The sequence below is a fragment of the Chiloscyllium plagiosum genome, unplaced genomic scaffold, assembly GCF_037043375.1.
Source record: "Chiloscyllium plagiosum isolate Xiang-an unplaced genomic scaffold, Cpla_swu_hap1 HiC_scaffold_7, whole genome shotgun sequence".
Lineage (NCBI taxonomy): Eukaryota > Metazoa > Chordata > Chondrichthyes > Orectolobiformes > Hemiscylliidae > Chiloscyllium > Chiloscyllium plagiosum.
This window is the reverse complement of record NW_028270145.1, coordinates 105,674,098-105,696,725: the sequence shown is the minus strand read 5'-3', so window position 1 is coordinate 105,696,725 and position 22,628 is coordinate 105,674,098. Positions and strand designations below refer to the sequence as shown.

The following is a 22,628-nucleotide window of genomic DNA, read 5'->3' as shown; positions in this document are numbered from 1 at the left end:
AGCACTCCTTCCACGTGATAGTGATATTCATAGATTCCTTCCAGGTCAGTATAATCACTGCTTATGATGTGGATTGACGTGCAGTGGGCAACAAATGAAAATTGAGTGACCACTTTATGCAGCAGTTTTGCTAGGTCCCCAAGTGTGACCCTAAATTTGCTGTCATTTTAATTCTCCAACTTGTTTCAATCTGACCTCTGTCCTTGATCTCCCTGTGGTATTCTGATAAAGCACAATATAATTTTGAGGAACGTTTTAAATTATCTGCTTCTGGACTGAACAATTTCAGGCCCAATGTCTGTCCCCTTATTTTCCTTTTGCTTTGCAAGCTTTGCTTTGATTGTTTTTAATCTTGTTTTTACTTTTGGCTGGGAACTGTTCATCTTTCTGCTGGTAAACCTCTAGGTTCATCTATTTGTTCCGTTCCTTGTCCCATTGCCAATTCATTTTGGCCTTGCACCACAAAATTTGTCATTTGACTACTTGTGTCTTGTGATCTTCTGTTCATCTCACTTTTTTTTTTCCTTTTTTTTGTTCCCAATTTACAACAGTGCAATTACTAGTTAAAATGTAAGCTGCAAAAACTGCACCTCATTTCTCACTTGAGTAATGTTACAGCCTTTTCGACTCTTTCAAGTTCAAGTATTTAAGGGCTTGAGGCACCTTCTCCCTATGCCCTTACCACCACCCCCATGCATCAGGCCCTGTTATCACATGCCTGCTGTTCCAGACTACCCATTCTTAGCCTTTAATAGTTTGCATTAACAGCCATTCATTCACCTGGGCTAAGGTTATCTGTTCCATAGCCTAGCTGTTCTTTTCTGTTTTTGGGCTCTGTCTCCACTTATTGTTGACTCTTTCTCCCTTCCCTGCACCCTATTTTCTGCATAACCAACCACTTTTCCAAGCTATCATCAGTTCTGTATCGTCTGGTTACTCACACCCTGGTTACTCTCACCCTTACCAGTAAGATTGGAGAACCTGACAAAATGCTTCAGTGTTTCATCCTATCTGTCTATATGATATGTTGATCCACCAATGTCATTCATTGTATCCGTTGCTCCTGATGTGGTCTCCTCTACATTGGGGAGACTGGATGCCTCCTTGCAGAGCGCTTTAGGGAACATCTCTGGGACACCTGCACCAGTCAACCCCACTGCTCTGTGGCCCAACATTTCAACTCCCCCTCCCATTCTCTGAGGACATGCAGGTCCTGGGCTGCCTCCACTACCGCTCCCTCACCACCTGATGCCTGGAGGAAGTACGCCTCATCTTCCACCTTGGAACACTTCGACACCAGAGCATCAATGTGAACTTCACCAGTTTCCTCATTTCCCCTCCTCCCACCTTACCTCAGTTCCAACCTTCCAGCTCAGCACTGTCCTCGTGACTTGTCCTACTTGCCAATCTCTGTTACCACCTCCAAAAGAGAAAATGCTGGAAAATCTCAGCATGCCTGGTAGCATCTGTAAGGAGAGAAAAGAACTGACGTTTTGAGTCTAACTGACCCTTTGTCAAAGCTGGTTTCAGATCCCTTCTCACCTATCCGCACCACCCTCACCTCTGACCTATCACCTCCATCCCCACCCCCATGCACCTATTGTACTCTGTTACCTTCTCCCCAGCATCACCCCCTCCCCCCAATTTATCTCTCCACTCTGGAGGCTTCCTGTCTCTATTCTTGATTTTCCTGCTCCTCGGATGCTGCCTGACCTGTGCTTTTCCAGCACCACTCTGATCTAAACTCTGAATAGATCAGAAGGCTAGCGAGTTTTGAGAAGATTTGTACCTCAGATTGAGGTTCTGGATATAGCTGAAAATGAACCTTTCTTGTAGCAAACCTACATCGAGATCAGAAGGCTCTTTCTGTCAGAGATCTGCAGCAAATTAGCCATTGTCATCTGGCAAACTGGCAGATTTTTGTTAGCCAAAGTATGGAACCCAATGCAGAGGATGACCCACAATCTCATTTCAAAGGTGGTGTACTTTTTTTAATCCACCTGCCAGTGATATCAAACACCTCTGGAGTAGGCAGGATTTAAACCCCTACCTCCTGGCTTGAGGTAGGAACAGTACCGTGACACCACAAGAACTCCCCTCCCCCTCTCTGCCCCCACCCCTGGAGCAGAGAAGGTTGATGGAGGAGCTGAGAAAGGTGTATAAGATTGACGGATATAGACAGCTTGGATAGAAAGCAGCTGTTCCACTTCATTGAAGTATCAATTACAAGGAGGCACACTTAAGGTGAAAGGTAGGAGATTGAGGGTAGGTGAGAGAAAAAGAACTCTTCACCCAAAAGGGTAGCCAGGGTCTGGATGCACTGAGAGCTATTTGATTTGAGTAACCTCAAGTTTTAAAAAGTACTTGGATGAGTGCTTGAAGTGTCACTTAAGCATTTGCTTAACCTTTTTATATTCTGCAGCCTATTATCCTCACTTATTGCCTTCACCTGTTTTTGTCATACAAACTTATTTGTTCCAACCTTGAATATTCCATCTCAAGCACTTTTATATCCTCGTGTCTATACCTACATTTACTGAGATTGTTGGTTAAATTTATACATTCTGCTTCATTCTTAAAGCAGAGGTACAGGAGTAAGCCATTAATACCTCATGCCTATTCTGTCAGTTTAATGCAACTGTACTTGACATAGCCCTATGATTTGTTTGGTTTGTCCTTAACTAGTTGCCAAGAATCTAGCAGTCTGGTTTAAAATTAACAGCTGGCTGAGCTGCTTTTGAGTTGTGTGAACAGAATCCCAAGCTCTGACCAATCTTACATGAAGGCATATTTCCTAGCTTCACTCCTGAAAGACCAGGCTCATCCAGTATTAGTCCCTAACTCTATGTTCCCTGATAAGTGGAAATAGAATATTTGGCTGAAACTTAATTATTGCCATAATGTTTGCATCAGACTATAATCAACCATTTGAACTCCAGGAATACAAGTTTGTGGGATTGCTTCTCCCCTTGTAACTTAACTCATGGTGGTCAGGTATTTTTGTAGATTTATGCTGCACTTCCTTGAAGGCTAATATATCCATCCTAATATGTGGAGCCAGAACTGCTTACGATTCTCCAGGCGGGGTCTAACCACTACTTTAAATTAGCAAGGTTTGAGGAGATTTGTAACTCAGGTTGAGGTTCTGGATGTAGGTTTCTTCACTGCGCTAGAAGGTTAATTTCCAGATGGTTTCTCTGGAAATGCTACTAGGTAGCATCTTCAGTGGGTCTCCAGGTGAAGCACTGCTGATGATTCCTGCTTTCTATTTGTATGTCTGGGTTTCTTTGGGTTGGTGATGTCATTTCCTGTGACATTGCTTCCTGTTCTTTTCCTCCGGGGGGGGGGGGGGTGGATGGGGTCTAACTCCGTGTTTGTTGATAGAGTTCCAGTTTCATCTAACAGAGCCAGCTTCAAGATTTTGAACAAACAATTGTGTAATGTTGCAGCAGTGACACCGTTTTGAATAAATGTGAAACTTGTATTCTAACACCAAGAAATAATAGATCAGAAACATGGATAAATAAACACCTCACAACAGATGTGTTCAAACAGATTCCACAGATTTCCCCACACTTTCTATGATGAGTTTTGAGAAGATTTGTAGCTCAGGTTGAAATTTTGGATGAAGGTTTGCTCACTGAACTTGAAGGTTCATTTCCAGACGTTTCTTTACCTTACTCTGAGTGGACCTCATGCGAAGCAATACAGAAAATTCCTGCTTTCTATTCACATTTGGGTTTCTTTGGGTTGGTGATGTCATTTCCTGTGGTGAAGTCACTTCCTGTTCCTTTTCTCGAGGGTGGTTGATGGGGTCTAACTCTGTTTGTTGATAGTTCCGGTTGGAATGCCATGCTTCTAGGAATTCTTGTGCATGTCTTTGTTTGGCTTGTCCTAGAATGGGTGTATTGTCCCAGTTGAAGTGGTGTCCTTCCTCATCATTGAGGATACTAGTGAGAGAGGGTCATGTCTTTTTGTGGCTAGTTGGTGTTCCTGTATCTGGTGGCTAGTTTTCTGCCTGTTTGTCCAATGTAGTGTTTGTTACAGTCCTTGCACGGAACACCAACTTTAGATTGGCCAAGGAGCTACACGAAAAGCTAACACACTTAGAAGGCTCACGCCACTCCATCCACTTCACCCAAGAATTCCTGAAGACCATCAAAGACACTAAAATAGAAGAGGATGAAATAATGGTCTCCTTTGACGTAACATCCTAGTTTGCGTCAACCACCATTCACCTGGCCAAGGAAACACTGACTACACTATTAGAAGACCCAAAGACACACACACCAAACACCACTAACTTGATCAACAAGGAGAATATCATCCAGCTAGTGGACTGATGCCTTACCACCCACTTTACCTTCAACAACAAAACTTAGACAAACCATGGAACACCCATGGGATCTCCAATTTCAGGGTTCTTAGCGGAGGCAGTAATGCAGAGACTTGAGCAAACAGCTCTGCCAACCATCCATCCCAAACCCTGGGTCCGCTACATGGATGACACCTTTGTCATTACTAAATGAAACAACTTAGCGGAAACCTTCGAGACCATCAATAATACCCTCACTGGCATAAAATTCACTAAAGAGGAGGAAAACAACTTCAAACTGCCATTCCTAGATGACACAGTAGAGCGAACAGCCAATGGGGAATTTCAAACCAATGTCTACAGAAAAACACCACATACAGACCAAATATTGAACTACAGAAGCAATTATCCCAACACCCATAAACGAAGCTGCATCAGAACGTTATTTCAACGATCCAACACACTGCAACACAGGAACTACACAGAGCAGAGGAAAATCACCTCTACCATGTATTCAAAAAGAATGGGTACCCAATGAACAGTCTGCCAATTTCTCAGCAACAAACCCAAACAAGCAGACAAAACGCGCCCAGAAACCCGAGCCACACTCCTCCTTCAAAGATATCTTGAAAAAGACTGCCAGACAACTCGGACCCCATTGCATCATGGTAGCCCACAAACCCACCAACACGCTAAAACAGCAGCTAATGAACTTGAAACTATAGACCATGAGCAAAACTAACGTCATTTACAAAATACTGTGCAAGGACTGTAGCAAACACTACATTGGACAAACAGGCCGAAAACTAGCCACCAGGCTACATGAACACCAACTAGCCACAAAAAGACATGACCTTCTCTTATTAGTATTCTCACATACGGATGAGGAAGGACACCACTTTGACTGGGACAATACATGCATCCTAGGACAAGCCAAACAGAGATACACACGAGAATTCCTAGAAGCATGGCATTCCAGTCGGAACTCTATCAACAAACAGAGTAAGACGCTATCTACCACCCCCTGAGAAAAGGAACAGGAAGTAATTTCACAGGAAATGACATCACCACCCAAAGAAACCCAAACATATAAATAGGAAGCAGGAAATTTCAGCATTGCTTTGCACGAGATCCACTGAAGATGTTACCAAGTAAGGTAACGAAACGTCGTGGAAATGAACCTTTTTCAGCTCAGCGAGCAAACCTACATCCAAAACTTTTTATGACATTTTAACTTGCATATGTGGACTTTCTCCACTTCCAACCATTACTATTTTAAGAAGTCATTGCATTCAAACACTTGAATTGTTGTAACAATCAAACTTTGCAATGATCTGTGATATTAATCCTGTTCTTAACTGCATACTACCTTGCTCTTGTTGAGTGTCTCTTTCTTTGCTTTTCACAGCCGTGTTGGTTTTTATGTGAACACATTCCAAAATATAGCTGGTCTGGAGGAAACGTTTCATAAAGAAATGAGCAAGGTATGTGATGATTAGTCGGCTTGATGTTTTAATTTCTAATGTTTGAAGAGCGTAGGTTCTGTCAACTTGGCGATCTAAAGCTCTGCCTGTGTTTTAAAGCGCATGAAGGCTTGTTTCCTTATCCTGTATTGCTGGTCCCAAAATAATAAAAATATGTTTTAAATTCCCATGCTTGCTCTCAAATTCTTCCATGTCATTCCCCCTTAACTCTCAACTCCATGAGCCCCATGACACACTGAAGCCTTCACTCAGTAATTCTCTGCTCTTGAGCATCCCTGATTTTAATTGTTTCACTATTGGCAGCTGTGCCTTCAGGTGCCAAGGCCCTGAGCTGAAGAATTCCCACCTTACACTGCATTGACCAGATTCTCCATTTTGAAGTTTTTGTTCATCTGACCAATATCTCCTCTTGTCTTGATGTTATTTTACTTAAAATTGCCCCAAGGGTCTTCAAGAGCAGTAATCTTTGTTCAATAATGCCATCACGAGAGTAGGATGGACTAGGTGCAGATGAAGTAATGGCCAGTTAATTTCAAGTGTGCTGATTGAAGGGATGAAAGAACAGTTTGAGATTCATAGAAAAGTTGTGTATGATCAGCCTTTAATGTAATAAGTATTGAGTAGATAGCAAAAACATGCAAGGTTAAAGGGAATGGTGGGGGAGTGGGGTGGGTTGGGTTGCACTTTCAAAGAGCTTAGAGGTGTCATGGATAGAATGGACTCCTTCATATGCTATGAATTCTAACATAGCATATCTATTCTGGAGTCTGGCAATATTGAAATCATGCAATGATTATGCAGTATCAAATTAAAATTGGAGACAAGAATGTGAATTGTATTTTTAATTAGTTATTGCTTTAGATTTTATCAAAATGTGTTTATTGGGAGAAGCTTTGTTTAGGATTGGTCTGGTTGGTTGGCATGAGCGAAATGGTTACACAAAAGCAAATTATCCCAATAGTTGACTACTTTGTTTTGTTTGATTAAATAGTGTTACCATTGCACAAACTTGACAGTTTGAATGTGACTGACAATTGTTCGATGACTTGTCTGGCCTTAGTGTGTGGAATAATACACTTAATTTTCTTGAACACAATTTCCATTGTAGATCCTAAGCTGTTAAAGTCATTGTAGCCACATTGCTGCAGAGAATTGCAAAACACAATCTGGTATTCTGTGATGCTCTCCTGCTATTGCTCAGATTCTGTGGCTGGTGTGTCCTTGTTTCCCTTCATTACCTTCTCTAGAGGACTGGTTTAAATTTGGTTTTATTTCTGGCATAGAGATGAAGCATTAAGCTCCATCACTCCATGTCAGTAATAGTAAAAGTCAGCATGGTCCCAGAGGACACAGGGCTGCTGTCTCACTTGAGAGAGACAACTGGTTTAACCTTAAAAGTCATCACACTAAAGGCAAGGGGAGCAATTAACAAGGTGGGAACTTCACAGTGACCTCAACCAGTACAGGTATTCAACCATGCTATTGTCTGCATTGGAAACCAGCCACCTGAACTAACTGCCATGAGTAATTTTTACTGACTTAATCTCTCCCCCAGCTAAGCATTTCTCCCTTGTGCTTATCTAGCTTCCTATTTACTCATCCAAGTTGTTTCTGTCAATCACTGCAGGTAGTGTAGAGTTGCATATTCCAGTGACACTTGTGGCAAAGAAACATTTGTTTCCTTGTTAGCTGTATCATCCCCCATGTGATGTTCTCCATCCTGATGACTCATTCCTTTTTTCTTTCCTTCACAGCTGAACCAAAATCTTGGATCCGTGATGAACCAATTGGAGCTGCAATACGTGGACAGGTTCGTCTAATCAAGGGTGCACTAAGGAGATGTGAAGTTGCTTTTAAGAGTATTTCCTTTATTTGCTTTGAGGATTTCTTTTGAATATTTTTACTTTGATCTTGTGAAAATATGAACAATATGGTCTCTTGCCTCCATTGCTAAACTTGCCTTTGGATTTGATTTCTGGTCTGCACAGAGATAGCTAACCTCAGACTCAAGTGTTCTGCATTAGGAATGGCGTTGTCAATCCTGCTTAGAAAAATAGTAGACTTGTATTTTCATAGTATCTTTCAGGGCACTTTTGGTAAAGTACTCATGAAATATAATTAACATGGCACCCAAATTATGTATAATAATCTGCCACACACCAATGTAATGATGGCCTGAAGGATGTGAGGCATAAAGTTTGGCTGGGACGCCAATGCAAAACTGCCCTGCTCTCTGAAATGGTGCAATGACCACTATAGGCAGGGCTGCACTTTGCTATTTTTCACCTGTAAGACTGGCTTTAAACTCTTTTATGAATATTGTAGTAATATAGTACAATTTTGTTTTTGCATTGTGGTTTGCAGTAGACCCTTAAAGCTGCTTGATCGGATATTTGTGTCTGCCAACACTTGGCAATTTTTATTGTCTGTTTGAGGGGCAGTAAGGGAAAATACACTCATAGCTAGTAGCATTGCATGACTGCACTGGAAAACCTGACAGCACGGAGTCCTAGGTAAAAACAAGGACTGCAGATGCTGGAAACCAGAGTCTAGATTCGAGTGGTGCTGGAAAAGCACAGCACGTCAGGCAGCATCCGAGGAGCAGGAAAATCGATGTTTTGGGCAAAAGCCCTTCATCAGGAATAGAAGCAGGGTGCCTGCAGGGTGGAGAGATAAATAAGGGAAGTTGGGGGTGGGGAGAAAGTAGCATAGAGTAAAATAGGTGAACGGGGGTGGGGATGGAGTTGATTAGGTCAGAGTGGGGTGGAGATGAAGGTGAGATGACCTGGGGGTTGCAGTGGGAGAGAGACAACAAGTCCACACTGACCTTTTGAAGAGTAACCCACTCAAACCTATTTCCCTTTAATGCACCTAACCCTATTGGCAATTTAGCATGGCCAATTCACCTTTGGATGGTGGGAGAAAACCGGAGCACCCGGAGGAAACCCACACAGACACTGGGAGAATGTGCAAACTCCATACAGACAGTCACCCAAGGCAGGAATCGAACCCAGGTCCCTGGTGCTGTGAAGCAGCAGTGCTAACCACTGAATTGCTGTGCTGCCCTTAAAGGCCAGCCTTTGTTGTCCATGTCTGATTGCCCTTGCAGTTGAAGGTAAGCTACTGCCTTGAATTGTTGCTGTTCTTGGTGTGTATGTGAGCGCACATGTTGATGAGGACTGATTTCTAGGATTCTGATCCATCAACAGTGAAAGCCAGTGGCTTGTTTATAAGACAGTGGGGCGGGAATCAGAGAACTTGAAGGTGGTAGTGCTTCTGTGCATTTGCTGCCTTTGGCTTTCTAGGTGTAAGTCATAGATTTGGAAGACGCTGTCTTCGGTATCTTGATGAATTACTCCCATGCATTAATAGATGTATTGCCGGTGTGGTGGTTGGAAAAGCTAGCATTTAAAGTGGTGAATGGTGTGGCAAGCTTCATACAGGAGGATGCTCAACATATCGAGTGCTGCTTCCATCAGGCCAGTGTCTTATACCACACTTGTGCTTTGTAGGTGATGGGCATTAGTGGGAAGAAGAGAGGTGGGTGAAATTGGCTGGGCACTTGAGGGAAGTAGACTGCTGAGCTAAGGAATTTGAGCAGTTGGAGGGCACTGAGTGGATTGCTGTGCAGAAAGCCAGCATGGACTTGATGGATTACTGAGCTGTGGTGGCAAATGTCTGTTGAACCCTGTTGATCCATTTTAGAGTGCTGTAGAATTATTGTGCTAAATTACTCTGATTGTAGATATGAAGCTTACAATGCTTGTAACCTCAATGGTTTAGATTTAACTGTGTTTCTTGACAGAGAAAAATGTATCTACAATAAGATTTTTAAAAATATGTAGCACTGCTGATGCTGGAAACATAAGTTGCTGGAGGATCTCAGAGGGTCTGGCAGCACCTGTTGGAGAAAGAAACAAAGTTAAGATTTACACTCTACTGACTCTTCCTCAGAACTGGATAGCGGCGAGGAAAAGGTGGTGTTTATATGTTGAAGTTGGGATGGGAACAGAGTAAATTGTAGATGGAGACAACTCAGGGAAAGCTAGACAAAGATAATGGTAGGGAGGGAAACAAGCTGATAATGAGGACCATAAGGAGGTGAAAATGGATTGGCTGTGCCCCCATTAAGGCCCCACCTCCTCCCAAAACCCCAGGTCTTTTCCTACCTGATGAAGGGTGTATGCCCGAAACGTTGATTCTCCTCCTTGGATGCTGCCTGACCTGCTGTGCTTTTCCAGCATCACACTCTTGACTCTGATCTCCAGCATCGGCAGTCCTCACTTTCTCCTAGTTGATTCCTACCTGTTATCAATTCTGAAGAAAGATCATTGAATCCGATATGTTAACTCTGCTTTCTTTCCACAGATGCTGCCAGACCTGACTTATTCCAGTAACTTGATTTTGTATCATCTATGATGTGTTCGGTGTGGTGCAGATTTGCTTTGCATATTTTGGTTTCCTCTGTACACATAAGCACAATTGTGTTGATTTCATGCATTTGCTTTAAATAATTTGGGCAGCATGGTGGCTCAGTGGTTAGCACTGCTGCCTCACACCACCAGGGACCTGGGTTCAATTCCTACCTCAGTCAACTGTCCATGTGGATAGATAGGTTACTTAGTGTGGAAACAGGCCCTTCGGCCCAACAAGTCCACGCCGACCCGCAACCCACCCAGACCCATTCCCCTACATGGGCAATTTAGCGTGGCCAGTTCACCCAACCTGCACATTTTTGGATTGTGGGAGGAAACCGGAGCACCTGGAGGAAACCCATGCAGACACTGGGAGAATGTGCAAACTCCACACGGAGAGTCGCCTGAGGGAATTGAACCCAGGTCTCTAGTGCTGTGAGGCAGCAGTGCTAACCACTGTGACACCGTGCCGTCCATGAGTATTAACATTGAATTTTAACATTCTCCCCATGTCTGCGTGGGTTTCCTCTGGGTTCTCTGGTTTCCTCCCACAGTTCAAACATGTGCAGGTCAGGTGACTTGGCCATGCTAAAGTGCCCGTAGTGTTAGGCGCATTAGTCAGGGGTAAATGTCGGGGAATGGGTCTGGGTCGGTTGCTCCTCGGAGGGTCGGTGTGGACTTGCCAGACTGGAGGAAATCTAATCTAATCTAATCTAATTTGGGTTGTACAGAGAACTCCACTATTTATCAGGAATTGATTCTGGCTTCTCAAAGACCTCTCGTGGGCAAATGAAATCATTTGAACCAGTCTAGCTGCTAGTTGACCTGTGCCTTTGCTTTGTACAGTCTGAATGGAAACTTGTGACCATGTTTAACCTTTAAAAGAGTAGAAGCACTTGAGCTGACCCACACTTGCATGATGTGGTTTTATGCTCCAGTCCTTGCACGTATCTTCTAATACTGATTGTATTGTGGGAGATTTACTTTTGGTTGAAATTATTTGTGGTCAGTAACATGCTGTGAACCAATTATGGTGCAGTATGGTGATTGGTAGTTGTTGTAACACATTACATGTTTTTTATAAGATGTACAGGATTACTTCAGAGTTCCTTCTAAGAGAGATTGTATCATTGCTTTTAATGCTGTAGAGATGTGTGGCTTGTAATCCATGTTTATGATTTTTGTTAAGCTAAAACCTTTTGAAAAAAGTTTCATTTTCTCTGTTGCTGCAAAAATCCAAATTTTACTTATTACCAACCCCTCCAAAGGAAGTTGAGCAGAACGTGTTAGTTGTTGAAAAACTTAGTCACTTTCTTGGTAACTTCGCTGTGCAGTTAGTCGATGCTTGATTGCTTAATAGTTAATTGTGAAGGGAATTATTTTGGTTCCAAAAGAGACTGAATGATGTCTTGGTGAGGCTTGGGTTAACATAGCAATCCAGTGAAAGGAGACAAAAAGAAAACTTGTCCTTGTTACAATTCAATTGGGAAGAGTACATTGATAATAGAACCCCACTTTTTCACAAACTGTTCCAAATTTGTAACAATCCAATTAAACTATGAAGATGGTTAATTTATCTGCCTGACTGCTGCTTGGGACCAAATTCACACTGGGTTTTATGATTAACAGTAAAGTAACTGTTTATTATAACAGTTACTTTAACAAATGGCCAACAAGAAATGGTTTATTCATTATGTACAAATTAAGTTAATACCTTTTGTAAAACCCTAAATATAGGCTCCCATTTACAAATAAAACAGACCAAAGCAGAGCTTGACACAAGTGTTTTTAGATTAGATTACTTTTAGATTAGATTACTTTTAGATTAGATTACTTTTAGATTAGATTACTTTTAGATTAGATTACTTTTAGATTAGATTACTTTTAGATTAGATTAGATTACTTACAGTGTGGAAACAGGCCCTTCGGCCCAACAAGTCCACACCGACCCGCCGAAGCGCAACCCACCCATACCCCTACATTTACCCCTTTAACCTAACACTATGGGCAATTTAGCATGGCCAATTCACCTGACCCGCATATCTTTGTGACTGTGGGAGGAAACCGGAGCACCCGGAGGAAACCCACGCAGACACGGGGAGAATGTGCAAACTCCACACCAGACAGTTGCCTGAGGCGGGAATTGAACCTGGGTCTTGATCAACCACTGTGCCACCGTGCCGCCCACAATGTGTTCTGAACAATGTTCTCTCCAGGCTACTTGCGTGTGAGCAGCCACTTGACTATTCCACACATGGCCATCCTGTCATGGCACACAGCTCAATGGCATTGATCTCCAGTCTAGAAGCCGGGCACAGGCCTCGGTTGTCCACAAAACCAATCGGAAATTTAGAAGGAACTCTGGTTACAGGTGGGAAAATATTTATGATGGGTGACTTAGAGAACAAATTCTGTAGTTAGAATCCAGACTACAACGTGGGACGAGTTTTTTGTTCCTCAGTTCTCTTGGCTTGTTTCAAGATGATGACACAGAGCAGATGTTTGATTCAATAGGTGATCAGGTGGGCCCAGATCTGCTCTGTTACTTTGTCATGTTTTGGCTTTTTGACTCAGGCGGTGGCAGATGTTTCTTGTTAGTAGTCTTTTAGATGTCTGAGTACACATCTCAGGTCTCTGATAATTTGTAGCTGGACCAGATCTAAGGCTGTTGTCATGCAATTTTCCCTCAACTCAAAGACTCTTGGTATCAAGCTGTCTCAAAAAATAACTACTTGCTCCAAAATGTAACACGTGCACCTAAAGTACACATAACATAATACCACTTGATCTTCAAATTTCAAAAACTTTCTTGATGCTTTTAGCAGTACAGCAGTCCAACTTACTTTCTTTCCAATTATGGTACAAAAAGTGAGTGGTCTCTTGAATGCTGAGAATACAGTGAACAGGAACATCTGAGGGACACAGTGATCATATGGGAAAGAAGTACTCATATCTTGGTGTAACAGTCTGGTTGTTTTGGGAGGAGAGGGAAATGCATACCTAACATTATCATAAATCAAAGCATTCTCAACGAGCTGCTATGTTAACATTAAACAGTTAAGTCAACTTCCTTCTGTTCACAGAAGGGGAAACAAGGCACTTAATGATGCTGCACATGGAATCAGCTTCTGGCTAATTCTACAGAGTGGCTTTCTGCCTTCTGTCTTTTAAGGCCTCCAAAGAACACTTTAAGGAAAGTGAACCAAAGAACTGCAGATGCTGAAGATCAGAAACAATAGAAATTACTGGAATGACTTACAGACAGTGTCTGTAGAGAGAAAGCAGAGTTAATGTTTTGGGTCAAGTGATGCTCCTTCAGAATGTTCTGAAGAAGGGTCATTGGGCTCAATGTCAACTCCACTTTCTCCTAACTTTAAGGAACATAGTATGTAAAAAGGAGAAAAGGTGCATCACTTCAATAAGATGTTATCTTTTCTGGAATCCATTTTAACAATTGATCATTTCAAAGCTACCTCTGAATTGATTCTTAATCCTCTCAGGAATGTGTTTTATTAAGTTATCTTTGCATAATATAGTCAGTCGATCTTCTATTTATTACCTTATCAACCAATTGAACTGTAATCTTTCATGGCTAATTTCATTTTTCTTACTTCTTTGACCAAGCATATCTCATGTATAACATTTGAATACTAAAAGCTGAAGACAAACCATGCTATCTGGCCACACTTCAAACTGGGTTTTTTGTCTGAAAAGAAACCTGTTGCTCCAAGATGCAAAGAAGCTTGATCTTGATTTTTTTCTTTTTTAACCCAATTTATTGACTGTACAAGACTATTCTAGCATTTATTGTTCTGTTAATATCTGGTATGTGGCAAATTGTAATCCACCATTTGCTCTCAAATTTTACAGATTTCACAAATCCACTTTTTTATAATTGGTTCAAATATTTTATGCTGGTCATATTTACCTCTGGTCATCAAGCAAGATTTGAATTTCTGTAAGCTAACTTAGTCTATTTCTAGGCAGAAGTCAAATGTTTTTTTTCAGGCAGACTCCACTTTTGCATAGAGCACAGTATGACTGTGTTCCAGTTTCCTCCGACAGTTCAACGGTTTGGCTATCCAAACAAGTTGTGTCTGCATGATCTAGTATGAAAGCTACCACAGAAGTATGCACTGAAAAGGGAGTCCTGTCATAGCTGGAAGGAGGAGAAAGATGCTCCAGGCAGTGCTATTTGGTTCCCTTTGGGACTTGAAGCCCTAGGACATTGAGAAGGCACCAGAACGTGACTTGTTGTGTGGAGAGGGTAATGGCTCAGAAGCCTTGTGAACCATTTTTTTAGATCTGTGCACAGATAGGCTAGAGTTTGGAAAAAATTCATGATAAATTGGTGAAGCTAATTGGACATGCAAGGGCTAGAATTGTGCTTTGGAGGGATCCACTCTCTGGAAAAGAGATTAAACCATTGAGGAAAATGTACTGGAGAAACTCAGGATAGCACCATCTGTGGGAAGAGGTGTGAAGAGACGCCTTCTTTGAAAGTATTTGGAGAGGCGGATTAGACTGTTACCTTCACCATGGGTACTGCTAGACGTAAGTTTTTTCACTTTTTGTTTGAGTCATCGGAGAGGTGAACATTAATTGAGGCAATTTGAGTTGATTTTTAAGAAAATTCAGAAGCCAAATCTTTTGGTAGAAGAATTGCCTAGAGAAGGAGAAGGTGTTCATATTAAATGTTGTAACTCATGGATCATTGTTTGGGTCAGTTGCTAAGAAATCTGTGGGATCTGTCCTGCTAGCATCTCATTTAATGTGTTGTGTATTCAACCATGGTTTTCTTAATTTGCATTCACTTTATGAATTCTAAATGGTAGAAGGCAAACAGTACCGTTTGCTTTACTATTCTGACTAAAGTAACATTTGCTTTTGGTGTTTAAATCCATGGGATATTGTGAACTTGCCTTCTCTCATTTCACCTAGTTCGAAACAATTTATTGGTTCTGAATTACTTGTAACAAAAAACAGAAGGGCATATCTGGAATTGCTGCAGAAGGTTCTTCTCCAAATATCTGGGACCAGGTGTGGACCATTTAACCTTTTGAACCAGTGTTGTCCTCAACATTGGGCAGACCAAACGTAAACAAAGGGAACGTTTCACCAACCATCTCAGCGAGGCCCGCAGGGGCCGACCTGACCACCTAGTTACCGCCTATTTAAATTCACCTTCCCACTCCCTTTCCGACGTGACTATCCTTGGACGCCTCCATTGCCACAATGAATCCGATCATAAATTGGAGGAATAACACCCCATCTCCCACCTTAGCAGCCTAAAGTGAGTTTTCCAATTTCAAATAACCACCTTTCCCATTCCCTGACTCCCTTCTCAGCCCCACCTTCTCCCTTCCATTCCTCTCATCAACCTTTCCTTCTCGCCGCCAACCGAATTCATTCCTCCCATTGACCAACCAAATTGTACCCTCTATCTGTCTTCACCTATCCCCACCTCACCACCCTCCCCGCCTCCCCCCCCCACCCCCCCCCCACCCCCGGTCCTGAAGAAGAGTTGCATCCAGAATGTTGACTTTTTCCACCTGATGCTGCTTGGCTTGCCGTGTTCTTCCAGCATGTTGCTTGTCTACCTTGGATTCTAGCATCTGCAGTTTTTTTTGTCTCTAATTCAGTTTAAATTGTGGCTGATGTCTGCTTCCATTTCATTTACCCACTCTTGTACACACTTTTAAGAAACCTCTTTTGATCACAAGTTTTGAATTTTAATTGTTTCCGCAACCATTGAGGAGCAGAGTTTAATTTCAAAATCCTCTGGAAAGTAAACTATTTCATTCCTGAATAAATCCTGCAAAGGAAGGCCAGGAAACTGAGAGAAACTTGAGCATGAAAGTAAGTTAGCAAGAAACATCATAGCTTCAATAGGCATGTGGAAAGGAAAATATTAACTAAAGCAAATTTTGGCAGTTTGCAGTCAGACAGGAACATTTATAATGAGTAATTATAAGATGGTAGAGAAACTAAATATACTGTCTTCAAAGAGAATTAAATAGAATCCGCTAGAAATGGGAATATCAAGGGACGAAGAATGAGGAATAGATTGTAAAGAAAAATAAAAAAAAAATTAAAAAAATAATAAAAAGTAAGTACATGAGAGATTGGTGAGACTTAAAGTTTGATTAAATCCCATGGGTCAGTTATGTGGTGTCTCTTTGGATTTTCAGAAGAATTTTGATTAGGCCTTGAGTAAGCAAAGTTAGAATGAACAATGGTCATATGTTAGCATGGATTGGAAATGGGTTAACAGTGAGAAAACGGTCATTCTTGGGTTGACTGACTGACTAATGAGATGCTCCAAGGATCAATGCTTGGGACCCCAGCTGTTTGCAATTTTTAACAATGATTTGGACGTCGGGACTAAAGTTGGTGATGAATTGAGAGGGTGTGAACACTTATTAGATTAGATTTCCTACAGTGTGGAAACAGGCCCTTCGGCCCAACAAGTCTACACCGACCCTCCGAAGGATAACCCATTCCCCTATATTTACCCTTGACTAATGCACCTAACACTGGACAATTTAGCATGAAAAATGTGTTGCTGGAAAAGTGCAGCAGGTCAGGCAGCATCCAAGGAGCAGGAGAATCGATGTTTCGGCTTATGCCTGTAATGTCGATTCTCCCACTCCTTGGATGCGGCCTGACCTGCTGCGCTTTTCCAGCAACACATTTTTCATCTCTAATCTCCAGCATCTCCAGTCCTTACTTTCTCCTGGGCAATTTAGCATGGCCAATTCACCTAACCTGCAAATCTTTGGATTGTGGGAGGAAACCAGAGCACCCGGAGGCAACCCATGCAGACACGAGGAGAATGTGCAAACTCCACACAGATAGTCGCCCGAGGCTGGAATCGAACCCGGGACCCTGTTGCTGTGAGGCAGGGGCAGCCACTGCTGCCCCTGTCAGGTGGATTTAGACTTGTTTAATAATTAACTATTAACATAACAGATCGGACATAATGTGGAAAAACAAGTAGTATCAAATGCTAAATTGGGAACTGTTGCATAGTGGGACTTGGGTGGTCTTTTCATAATAAAAGCTAATATCAATGTGTAGCTGGAAATTAGGCTAATGGTATGGTACTCTTTACTGCAAGATTATTTCAGTACAGAAGGAATGTTGTCTTGTTGCAATTGTGTAAGCATGGTGAAACAGCATGTAGAGTGTGGTATATAGTTTGTTTCGATTTGTCAGGAAGAATGTAATTCCTCTGTGAAAAATACAATGAAGGTAAACCAAACTGATGGTTGGGATTGAGGAGAGGTTTGTGTATCTGGGTCTTTATTCCCTAGGGTTTAGAATGTGAGAGTGGTGTTTTCACCTAAAGTATAAAAACTGCTTGCACACCTTGACAAGGTGGATGTAAAAGGATGTTACTGATTGGCACAATTGAGAATGAGGAGAGAGAGAGATTGGGAAAGAGTAGGTCATGGAGGACTGATGAGTAATTTGACCAATTAGGGTATTGAATCTTCACAATTCTCTGCCTGAATGGTGTGGAGGCTCAGTTGCAGGGGAACATTTTGCAGAGCTATGAGAAAAGTGCAAGGAAATGACAGAGGGGTAGACGGTCAGCTATAGTCTAGCTGGATGGTGGATCAGGCGTTTGGAGCCAAATGCCCCCAACCTATGCAGGCTTTCTGCACATGTATTTTAATGCACAAGTCAAATCTTGCTGTTAATAAGATTGCACAACTCTGCTTGAAATGTTGGAGAGATGTGTTGGGAAGGCTCAAAGTATTCGATAGAATGCAATATTGTTTCTGAAAATATTTGGAAAATTCACTGGTATTCACCAGGTACTTCCATACTGTCTCCTTTCCTGCCTCCCGAAGATTTGCAAGGAGCAAGCCTGTGAAAGTGAAGAAAGCCAGTCACCAGTCTGCTCGAAGATTGGGCTGAAGATTGTGATGCTTTAGTAGGAGTTCGCTGACTGGTGTGGATTAATGTTTTCTTTTTCTAGAGTAGAAATCTTGATGGATGTGTTAAATTTGCTGTGATTCCTTTAAGCATTTCCTTGTATATATTTTAATGTAAAGTTCTGGGGGGAAGCAACAGTCACTTTTCAACTGGCCCATGTCTGTGTAGTAACATGTTTCCCCTCAATGTTAGCTGTGGCTGTGACAACACACCTTAACTTCAAGTTGATGTTGATTTTGAGTACTATTTTGGAGATATGGCCATATGTTCTGGGCTGACCCTCTCGTGCAGTACTTGGAGGCTTGTTTTAGATGCAGTCTTTCATATGAAATGATGGACCAAGTCTCTCGGATGAATGCAAACAATTCTACGACAGAATTTTAAAGAGCAGGGAAATTTATTCCAAGTCTCTTTGTCATTGCTTGTTTCTCAGTCAAAAGCACAAGAATAAATTACCTGGTCATTTTCACATTGTTTGAGAAATTGCTGGACAAGTTGCCATATAAATGCAGAAATCGCAAGCAGATGGATTCTAATCCGGACAAATACAAGGTGATGCATTTTGGAAGATCAAATTCAGGTGCAAACGAAACATAAATGGCACAACCCTTGGGAGCATTGACAGAGGGTTCTGGGAGTACAGATCCACAGATGCCTGAAAGTGGCAACTCGGGTGGATAGAACATAGAACATTACAGTGCAGTACAGGCCCTTCGGCCCTCTGTTGCGCCAACCTGTCATACCAATCTGAAGCCCATCTAACCGACACTATTCCATGTACGTCCATATGCTTGTCCAATGACGACTTAAATGTACTTAAAGTTGGCAAATCTATTACCGTTGCAGGCAAAGCATTCCATACCCTTACTACTGTCTGAGTAAAGAAACTACCTCTGATATCTGTCCTATATCTATCACCCCTCAATTTAAAGCTATGCCCCCTCGTGCTCGCAGTCACCATTCTTGGAAAAAGGCTCTCCCTGTCCATCCTATCTAACCCTCTGATTATCTTATGTCTCTATTAAGTCACCTCTCAACCTTCTTCTCTCTAACGAAAACAGCCTCCAGTCCCTCAGCCTTTCCTCGTAAGACCTTCCCTCCTGCACACACTGGACAAAAACTGACCCATCTATAGTACTTGTACTATAGTGTTCCCTGTCAATATTTGGAAAGTTGAAGTCCCCCATGACAATTAGCTTGTGTCTCTCACTCCTATCGAGAATCATCTTTGCTATCCTTTCTGTACATCTCTGGAACTATTCGGAGGCCTATAGAAAACTCCCAACAGGGTGACCTCTCCTTTCCTGTTTCTAACTTCAGCCCATACTACCTCAGTTAATGAATCCCCAAACATCCTTTTTGCAACTGTAATTACTGTCATGACCAACAATGCCACACCTCCCCCTCTTTTACCATATTCTCTGTTCTTACTGAAACATCTAAATCCTGGAACCTGCAACAGCCATTCCTGTCCCTGCTCTATACATGTCTCTGAAATGGCCATAACTTCAAAGTCCTGGATACCAACCCATGCTGCAAGTTCACCCACCTTATTCCAGATGCTCCTGGCGTTGAAGTAGATACACTTCAAACCAACTTCTTGCTTGCCGGTGCCATCTTGCGTCCCTGAACCTTGATTTCGGACCTCCCTACTCTAACCTTTTCTATACTTGAACTACAATTTTGGTTCCCATCCCTCTGCTGGATTAGTTTAAACACACCCCAATAGCCTTAGAGAATTTCCCCCCCAGGATATTGGTACCCCTCTGGTTCAGATGAAGACCATCCAGCTTGGAGAGGTCCCACCTACCCCAGAAAGAGCCCCAATTATCCAAGAATCCAAACCCTTCCTCCTGCACCATCCCTGTTGCCACGTGTTCAACTCCTCTCGCTCCCTATTCCTTGCCTCACTAGCATGTGGCACGGGCAACAAACCAGAGACGACAACTATGTTCGTCCTAGCTCCCTGAATTTCTGCCTTAAATTCCCATCTCTCTTCCTACCTATGTCATTGGTGCCCATGTGGACCACGACTTGGGACTGCTCCCCCTCCCCCTTAAGGATCCCAAAAACACGATCAGAGACATCACGAACCCTGACACCTGGGAGGCAACACACCAACCATGAGTCTCTCTCATCCCCACAGAACCTCCTATCTGTCCCCCTAACTCTGGAGTCCCCAATGACTACTCTGGTCCTCTTACCCCTTCCCTTCTGAGCAGCAGGGACAGACTCTGTGCCGGAGCCCTGTACCCCACTGCTTTCCTCTGGTAAATTGTTCCCCCCAACAGTATCCAAAACGGTATACGTATTGTTGAGGGGAATGGCCACAGGGGATCCCTGCACTGCCAGCCAGTTCCCTTTCTGTCCCCTAACTGTAACCCATTTGCCTTTTTCTTGTACCTTAAGAGTGACTACCTCCCTGTAACTCCTCTCAATAACCCCCTCTGCCTCCTGAATGATCCGAAGTTCATCCGGCTCCAGCTCCAGTTCCCTAAAGCGGTTTTCGAGGAGCTGGAGTTGGGTGCATTTCCCGCAAATGTAGTCAGCAGGGACACTAGTGCTGACCCTTCCCTCCCACATTCTGCAGGAGGAACATTCAACTGCCCTAACCTCCATTCCCACTATTCTAAATTCCCAAAGAGACTGATGAAAAATAAGGAATAAAAGAATACTCATTACCTTATCAATCTGGCGCACAGGTCCTTTTGTTTGGTTACAGGAGGATGGGTGGGAGACACTACCCGAGTAGTGTTTTGGGTAACGCAACCACGCAAATATGACTTCCCAGAAGTCCTTTGCTCTTCCCTTGCACCTCTCGGCAAATGGAGGCCCGACTCCCGAGGTAAGTCCCTTTTAATGCGGGAAAACTCACCCTTCCCGGCCGCCCTCGTTTCACCTCTTTTTCTCGCCTCTGATAAGGTGGTCAAGGAGGTATACAGCACACTTGCCTTTGTTGGCCAGGGTATCAAAAATGAAAGTTGGCAAGTTGTATTCAGCTATATGAAACTTTAGGCCACACTTGAAATTTACATGCAGTTCTGTTGCCACACTATCGGAAGGACATGGATGTTTTGGAGAGGGTGCAAAGAAGGTTTACCAGGATGTTGCCTGGTCTGGATGGTTTTAGTTATAAGGGGTGATTGGATAAACTGGGGTTGTTTTCACTGGGAAAAGAGCCAACCTGATAGAGATCTACAAACTTGAGGCTTTGATAGGGTAGGCAGGTTTTTTCCGGAGTGGAAAGGTCAATTACAAGAAGGCACAGAGTCAAGGTGGTATGGGGGAGGAGGGGGCAAAGAGATTTTAGGGGAGAAGTGTGGGGATACTTTTTCAGTGGGGTGGGTGCCTGGCACACTGCCAGTGGAGGTGGTGGAAACAGGCATGTTAGCAATGTATCTTGATAGACACAGGAACTGGGCAGGGGTGCCGGGGGTGGGGGTGGGGGGGGGGGGGTGCGAACAGTAAGATAGAAACTTCATTTGGGCAGTAAGTAGCAGATCTATATGAGATTAGGGATTGGTGTTGGCTTTGTGGGTCAAAAGGCCTGTTCCTGCGCTACATTATATTACACAGCAGCTACACTACTTTAGCTGTCAAACAGGGACTTCCTGTGGCTGTACAGTGGCATGTAACAAATTCTTACTGTGTAATAAGATAACAAATCATCAGTGATTTATCTCTGTTGTCAAACCGCTTTAATCTACTGAAAATGTTGACCCAAGCTAACAGATTTTGTGGTCCTGTGCACTGAACCTGCAATGTCCTTGACATTGCATTCACAAATCTTTTAAGTGCATCAGGATTTGACTTGTTCTGGTTTCAATCTGGATGTTGCCAGAATTGTTCCTAACTCACCTGGGTGACTATCCACCTAAGCAATGGTGTGTGAACTGTTTTTATTGATTTCATTTGGGATTTATGGACAAGTCCCTCTATAGAGACTGCTTCAGAGTAGCGTGCTCTCTCTCTCTCCTCCTCAACACCACCAAGCTTGGTCCCCCTTTCAATATTTTAGTTTAGCTCATGATCAGTAGATGAGCAGATAAACACATCCTTAACGACAATCCTGTTCTATTGTCATTGTAGGAGTTCGCTGTGTGCAATTGCTGTTATTTCTATATTACAGCAGTGAATATCTCCTGAAAGTGTATTGAATAGATATAATATGCCTTGGAGCATTTTGATGTGAGAAGTGCGATTAAACATGTGCTTCCTTCCACCTTAGTGCTTCAGGCTACGATTAGAGAAGTGCACATATATCTTAGATTTGTGGGATAGGAGAAATTTATACATATGGAGAGCCCAGACCAGTGAGGGATTTGAAAATCACGGTAAGAATTTCTAAATTCAGCCTGCCAGACCGGGAGGCAATACATAATCAATAAATACAGGGATGAGGGGTGATTGGAACTTGGTAAATCAGGTTTTGATACCCTCCAATTTAGAGGCTAGATGATGAGATTAGTG

At 42.7% G+C, this 22,628-nt stretch overlaps 1 protein-coding gene across 6 annotated transcripts in view; it reads left to right on the top strand.

The window, feature by feature from the left end:
- Positions 1 to 22,628, top strand: part of bin1a (bridging integrator 1a) — a 161,623-nt gene that overhangs the window by 105,771 nt on the left and 33,224 nt on the right. For all 6 annotated transcript variants that reach the window (XM_043694269.2, XM_043694271.2, XM_087989334.1 and 3 more), the window contains 2 exons: positions 5,724 to 5,799; positions 7,554 to 7,609. In XM_043694269.2, the coding sequence (XP_043550204.2) occupies positions 5,724 to 5,799; positions 7,554 to 7,609 (132 nt within the window). The remainder of the gene's footprint in view (positions 1 to 5,723; positions 5,800 to 7,553; positions 7,610 to 22,628) is intronic.